At 43.4% G+C, this 7332-nt stretch overlaps 1 protein-coding gene across 1 annotated transcript; it reads right to left on the bottom strand.

The window, feature by feature from the left end:
• fmc1 (formation of mitochondrial complex V assembly factor 1 homolog) lies at positions 1 to 5290 on the bottom strand. Its single transcript, XM_084146123.1, has 2 exons — positions 5130 to 5290; positions 1 to 477 (listed from the first exon to the last, which is right to left on the bottom strand). The coding sequence occupies exons 1-2, from the start codon at positions 5256 to 5258 to the stop codon at positions 274 to 276; spliced, it is 333 nt and encodes a 110-aa protein (XP_084002249.1). The 5' UTR covers positions 5259 to 5290; the 3' UTR covers positions 1 to 273.
• Between the last annotated feature and the right edge of the window lie 2042 nt (positions 5291 to 7332).

Genomic DNA, 7332 nt, shown 5'->3' on the forward strand with positions numbered 1-7332 from the left:
AACAGTGATTAATACTTTAATTGGCAAAATTTGTCCCATTGTATTTACTAAGATTTTAATTACAGCCATTGTTTCCAGACAGACATGGAGTGGTAGGGAGAGCTGGGAATCTCATATTTCTAATAGCCTTGATCCTCCCTTGTATAATCACAATTCACAGTCCTTGTTCATCGCAGCCTTCATATCTTCCTCTGTTTTGTAAAATAGCATTAGGTCCAGTGTGATGATTACAACCCTTTGGTGTGGTATGAGCGTCTTCTCCCTTCCCTTCTCTCACTTCTCCCAGCCCTTCCCTCCAGGCTGGGTGGGCAGCCTGAGCCCCACAATTCCCGCCATCTCCTCTGTGTCACGCTGCCCTTTCCCATGGTAGATGTCGTAGAGAGCCAAGTGTTGCCGGGTGGAGGTGAGCAGACAGAGGTAGCTGTGCGAAGCATGGAGGGCCTCCTCCTGGGCACGACAATATCTCTCCCCGGTGATCTAAAAAATGGGCAGAATTAAGATAAAAAGCATGTATAAGGCATTCATAACAATGACACTAACAGAGGACTAACGTTGCCATCTTGAAGGTGAATTTATGCAGCAAGTACACTTGCAAATAGATATGATACATTTACTAAATAAATATAAAGTGCCTAGTGAAAGTCTAAACACCCCTTGCACGGTCTTCACATTTTGATGCCTTAATATAAAATCTAAAAAGGGATTCAATTAGATTTTTTCCCCTATTCAACCTACAGTACTGCACAATTTCAAAGTGAAAGAAAGTTATAGAACATTTTCCAAATTAATCAACAAATACAAGATGTCTTGATTGCGTGTCTTTACACCCCAGAGTTAATACTTGGTGGAAGCATCTTTGGCAACCATTTTTATTTATTTTATTTTATTTCACCTTTATTTAACCAGGTAAACCAGTTGAGAACAGGTTCTCATTTACAACTGCGACCTGGCCAAGATAAAGCAAAGCAGTGCAATAAAAACAACACAGAGTTACATATGGGGTAAAAAAACATAAAGTCAAAAATACAACAGAAAATATATATACAGTGTGTGCAAATGTAGCAAGTTATGGAGGTAAGGCAATAAATAGGCTATAGTGCAGAATAATTACAATAGTATTAACACTGGAATGCTAGATGTGCAAGAGATTATGTGCAAATAGAGATACTGGGGTGCAAAAGAGCAAAATAAATAACAATATAGGGATGAGGTAGTTGGGTGGGCTAATTTCAGATGGGCTGTGTACAGGTGCAGTGATCGGTAAGGTGCTCTGACAACTGATGCTTAAAGTTATTGAGGGAGATAAGAGTCTCCAGCTTCAGAGATTTTTGCAATTCGTTCCAGTCATTGGCAGCAGAGAACTGGAAGGAATGGCGGCCAAAGGAGGTGTTGGCTTTGGGAATGACCAGTGAGATATACCTGCTGGAGCGCAGACTACGGGTGGGTGCTGCTATGGTGACCAATGAGCTAAGATAAGGCGGGGATTTGCCTAGCAGTGATTTATAGATGGCCTGGAGCCAGTGGGTTTGACGACGAACATGTAGTGAGGACCAGCCAACAAGAGCGTACAGGTCACAGTGGTGGGTAGTGTATGGGGCTTTGGAGACAAAACGGATGGCACTGTGATAGACTACATCCAATTTGCTGAGTAGAGTGTTGGAGGCTATTTTGTAAATGACATCGCCGAAGTCAAGGATCGGTAGGATAGTCAGTTTTACGAGGGCATGTTTGGCAGCATGAGTGAAGGAGGCTTTGTTGCGAAATAGGAAGCCGATTCTAGATTTAACTTTGGATTGGAGATTCTTTATGTGAGTCTGGAAGTTGAGTTTACAGTCTAACCAGACACCTAGGTATTTGTAGTTGTCCACATACTCTAGGTCAGACCCGTCGAGAGTGGTGATTCTAGTCGGGTGGGCGGGTGCCAGCAGCGTTCGATTGAAAAGCATGCATTTAGTTTTACTAGTGTTTAAGAGCAGTTGGAGGCTACTGAAGGATTGTTGTATGGCATTGAAGCTCGTTTGGAGGTTTGTTAACACAGTGTCCAATGAAGGGCCAGATGTATACAAAATGGTGTCGTCTGCGTAGAGGTGGATCTTTGAGTCACCAGCAGCAAGAGCGACATCATTGATATACACGGAGAAAAGTGTCGGCCCAAGAATTGAACCCTGTGGCACCCCCATAGAGACTGAGAGGGTGGCAGGTCTGCTGAACGCATTACCGGGGTCAAACTACCCACCCTCCAGGACACCTACAGCACCCGATGTCACAGGAAGGCCAAAAAGATCATCAAGGACATCAACCACCCGAGCCACTGCCTGTTCACCCCGCTATCATCCAGAAGGCGAGGTCAGTATATGTGCATCAAAGCTGGGACCGTGAGAATGAAAAACTGCTTCTATCTCAAGGCCATCAGACTGTTAAATAGCCATCACTAGCACATTAGAGGCTGCTGCTGCCTATTACAATAACTGGCCACTTTAAGAAATGGAACACTAGTCACTTTAATAATGTTTACATATCTTGCATTACTCATCTCATATGTATATACTGTATTCTATCATATTCTACTGTATCTTAGTCCATGCAGCTCTGTCATTGCTTGTCCATATATGTATATATTCTTAAATTCCATTCCTTACTTAGATTTGTGTGTATTGGGTATATGTTGTGAAATTGTTAGATATTACTTGTTAGATATTACTGCACTGTCGGAGCTAGAAGCACAAGCATTTCGCTACACCCGCAATAACATCTGCTAAACACGTGTATGTGACAAATAACATTTGATTTGATCAAGGTACCTAATGTGTGCCAGGAAAACATTCCCCACACAATTACACCACCAACACCAGCCTGTACCACTGACACCAGGCAGGATGGGGCCCATGGACTCATGATGCTTGCGCCAAATCCTGACTGCCATCAGCATGACGCAACAGGAACTGGGATTAGTCAGACCAGGCAATGTTTTACCACTCCTCAATAGTCCAGTGTTGGTGATCGCGTGCCCAATGGAGCCACTTCTTCTTGTTTTAAGCCGATAGGAGTGGAACCCGGTGTGGTCGTCTGCTGCAATAGCCCATCCGTGAAAATGAGGAGTAGGTTGTGTAGATTCTGCACACCAATGTTGTACTGCACCGTTATTTCCCTGTTTGTGGACCGCCTGTTTGCTTGCACGATTCTTGCCATTCTCCTTCAACCGCTCTCATCAACGAGCTGTTTTTGCCCACAGGATGTTTTTAGTTTGTCGCACCATTCTCGGTAAACCCTAGACACTGTCATGCGTGAAAAGCCCAGGAGGCCAGTCGTTTCTGAGATACTGGAACCGGTGCACCTGGCACCGACGATCATACCACGCTCAAAGTCGCTTAGGTCACTCGTTTTGCCCATTCTAACGTTCAATCGAACAGTAACTGAATGCTTTATATAGCAACCCATGGCCACGTGACTCACTGTCTCTAGGAGCTAACCATTTTCGTGAACGGAGTGGTTTACATAATAAACTAGCAACTGAGTGTATGTAACCCGAAGAGTTGGTAGAATCTTATTCCAAATGATTCACAGCTGTCCAAGGTGATTACACCAAGTATTGACTCAGGGGGTTGGAGACTTATCCAATTTATATATTTTTCTTGATTAGAAAAATGTTCTATAACTTTCTTTCACTTTGAAAATGAGGAGTAGGTTGTTAGAGCTGTAGAAAAATAAATAATCCCTTTTTAGATTTAATTTTAAGGCAGTAAAATGTGAAAAAAGTTCAAGGGGGTGTAGACTTTCTAAGGGAAAGGGGATACCTAGTCAGTTGCACAAATTAATGCATTCAACCGAAATGTGTCTCCCGCATTTAACCCAACCACTCTGAATCAGAGAGGTGCATGAGGCTGCCTTAATCAATGTCATCGGCGCCCGGGGAGCAGTTGTTGGACACTGTATATTTTTAAGTATTCAAATCATAAGACTATATGATAACAGAGTCTTGGAACCAACAGGATCCTGAACAGCTTCTACCGCCAAGCCATAAGACTTCTAAATAGATAATGAAATGGCAACCTGGACTACCTGCATTGACCCTTTTTTGCATTAACTCTCTTGCACTGACTCTACCCACACACTAACACATACTTACACTGACATCCCAACACACACGCACTCATACTGACGCCACACACAGACTTTCATACTCACCACATAGCTGATGCTACTATTACCTATCCTGTTGCTTTATTACGTTGTATACTCTACTAACTAAAGGGGATGTAGTCGGTGGGGTCAGGGTGAATATAGCCTACTGTATGAAGAGAGGATCGTGTTCTATCTCATGGTTGGACTATGGTCGACGATTTAGCCTTGTATTCTTGGCCAATGTTTGAATGTAGCCTACATTTGTTAAGTTTATGAGTTTGAATGGTTGGTAACACATTTTCCAAGAAGAAAGGAATGCTATGATTAGATTTTCTTCCCAGGCCCACGTTTGCAAAAAAATCCATTAATCCCCCCAACATCAGACCATATTCACTGACACTCACAATATGCCAATGCCTGTCAAACAGACATTCAATTAAATGTGTAATACTTTGGCCTGCTGTCATTTTCAATTTGTTACCTTGTTGTATCCCTGCCTTTTCAGAGACCCTCAAAGCTCTCTGAAGCGTCTGAGGGCCTCAGTGAGGCCCCCTTGTTGAGAATCACTGCACATTTCTGCACTGCTTCAGCAAATGAACATTGCCAATGGCTATTTATAATCGTCATGCCGGTAGTCCTGCAATATCTAGGCCTAATAATAGTGCATCGGAGGAAAAGTAGCACTAATGTAATGTGCACTAATGTTAACGATAGACACACAGGCTCGTCACGCCACGGTCACCTTGGCTTGGTTAGCCAGCTACTAGTAACGTTAGGGTCAATGATACTAACCTGGTGCTGCCACGTTAGCTAATCACTGTAACTTAGCTAGTTAGTACCATAACAAAGCCCCCAATGCGACTTATTCTTGAAGTCGCTAACATATTTTTAACCACGGCAATCTAGCTAGCTACATTAGCTTACGTTACGTCATGGTGGATAGATGTCGTGGTTCCATTAAAGTTGTAGCTAGCTAACCTAATTTACTCATCAACAACATCACTTACCTGGTTTTTACGGAATTGATCTAAAACATAATTGTATGCCAGAGATTGTTTGTATTCCGGTCCTTTAATCGCTCGTATCTCCCTCAGGATCCCTCGGCAAAGGCGGAGAGGTGAAGACAACGCCGCCATGTTGGACTGGCTGGTTAGGGTGCGCACCTACTACCAGGAGCACAAATAATGACGTAACTTTCGTACAGTAATAATGAAAACCTTCAAAATAAAAGGCCACATTTCAAAACATTGCAATGTCGAAAACTCATTCAAAATATATTACAGTGGCCAGTTGATTAGGTACACCCATCTAGTACCGGGTCGGACCAGAAATGCCGGAATTATTCGGGGCATGGATTCAATGTGTCAAATCAAATGTATTTACATTTTAGTCATTTAGCAGACGGTCTTATCCAGAGCAACTTACAGTTAGTGGATGCATACATGTATTTTTAATTTTTTACATACTGGCCCCCCGTGGGAAACGAACCCACATCCCTGCCGGCCAAACCCTCCCCTACCTTGGACGACGCTGGACCAATTGTGCGCCGCCCATGGGTCTCCCGGTCGCAGCCGGCTGCGACAGAGCCTGGAGTCGAACCAGGATCTCTAGTGGCACAGCTAGCACCCACCACTCGGGAGTCAAATGCAACAGAATACAACAGATGTAGACCTTACTGTGAAATGCCTACTTACAAGCCCTTTACCAACAATGCAGAGTTTCAAAAAAGTAAGTAGGAAAATGTGCTAAATAAACTATAGGAAAATAGTAACACAATAAAATAAAAATAACGAGGCTATATACGAGGGTTACCGGTACCAAGTCAATGTGCAGAGGTAGGGGTTAGTCGAGGTAATTTAGGTAATATGTACATGTAGGTATGGTTAAAGTTACTATGCATAGATAATAAACAGAGAGTAACAGCAGTGTATGTGAAGAGTGTGAAGGAATGTGTGTGTGTGTATGTTTTGTTGGAGTGTCAGTGTAGTATGTGCGAGTGTGTGGTTAGAGTCCAGTGAGTGTACATCGAGCCTGTGCAAGAGAGTCAGTGCAAAAAAAATATGAATAAATATTAAAATAACGGAGTCATTGCAAATAGTCCAGGTAGTCATTTGATTAACTGTTCAGCAGTCTTATGGCTTGGGGGTAGAAGATGTTAAGGAGCCTTTTGGTCCCAGACTTGGCGCTCCGGTACCACTTGCTGTGCGGTAGCAAAGATGACTTGGTTGGTCTATGACTTGGTTGGCTGGAGTCTTTGACAGTTTTTAGGGCCTTCCTCTGACACCGCCTGGTATAGAAGCAATTGCCATACCAAGCGGTGATGCAACTAGTCAGGATGCTCTCGATGGTTCAGCTGTATAACTTTTTGAGGATCTGAGGACCCATGCCAAATCTTTTCAGCCTCCTGAGGGGGAATAGGCATTGTTGTGCCCTGCGGCCTTGTGAATGTTAACCTGTTTAAAGGTCTTACTCACATCGGCTATGGAGAGCGTGATCACACAGTCATCCGGAACAGCTGGTGCTATCATGGATGGTTCAGTGTTGCTTGCCTCAAAGCGAGCATAGAAGCGTTGAGCTCTTTTGGTAGGCTCGCGTCACTGGGCAGCTTGCGTCTGGGTTTCCCTTTGTAATCCGTGATAGTTTGCAAGCCCTGCCACATCCAACAAGTGTCAGAGCCAGTGTAGTAGGATTCGATCTTAGTCCTGTATTGACACTTTGCCTGTTTGATGGTTCGTCAGAGGGCGTAGCGGGATTTCTTTTAAGTGTCCGGATTAGTGTCCCGCTCCTTGAAAGCGGCAGCTCTAGCTTTTAGCTCAGTGCGGATGTTGGCTGTAATCCATATCGATGCACTTATTAATGAAGCCGGTGACTGATGTGGTATACTCCTCAATGCCATCGGATAAATCCCAGAACATATTCTAGTCTGTGCTAGTGAAACAGTCCTGTAGTTTAGCATCCACTTCATTGGACCACTTCCATTTTGCGCGCGTCACTTCCTGTTTGAGTTTTTGCTTATAAGCAGGAATCAGGAGGACAGAGTTATGGTCAGATTTGCCAAATGGAGGGTGAGGGAGAGCTTATTTTTTATTATTATTTATTATTATTATTATTATTATTGTATTATAAAAATGTTTACCCCTTTTTTCTCCCCAATTTCGTGGTATCCAATTGGTAGTTACAGTCTTGTCTCCTCTTCATACGAATGACGGG

Source organism: Coregonus lavaretus (genome assembly GCF_964263955.1).
Source record: "Coregonus lavaretus genome assembly, chromosome: 28".
Taxonomy (NCBI): Eukaryota; Metazoa; Chordata; class Actinopteri; order Salmoniformes; family Salmonidae; genus Coregonus; species Coregonus lavaretus.

Coding starts and splice junctions, on each gene's coding strand:
- fmc1 (XM_084146123.1), bottom strand. CDS start 5,258: ATGGCGGCGTTGTCTTCACCTCTCCGCCTTTGCCGAGGGATCCTGAGG. Junction 478..5,129: donor ATCAATTCCGTAAAAACCAG/GTAAGTGATGTT, acceptor CCCATTTTTTAG/ATCACCGGGGAGAGATATTG.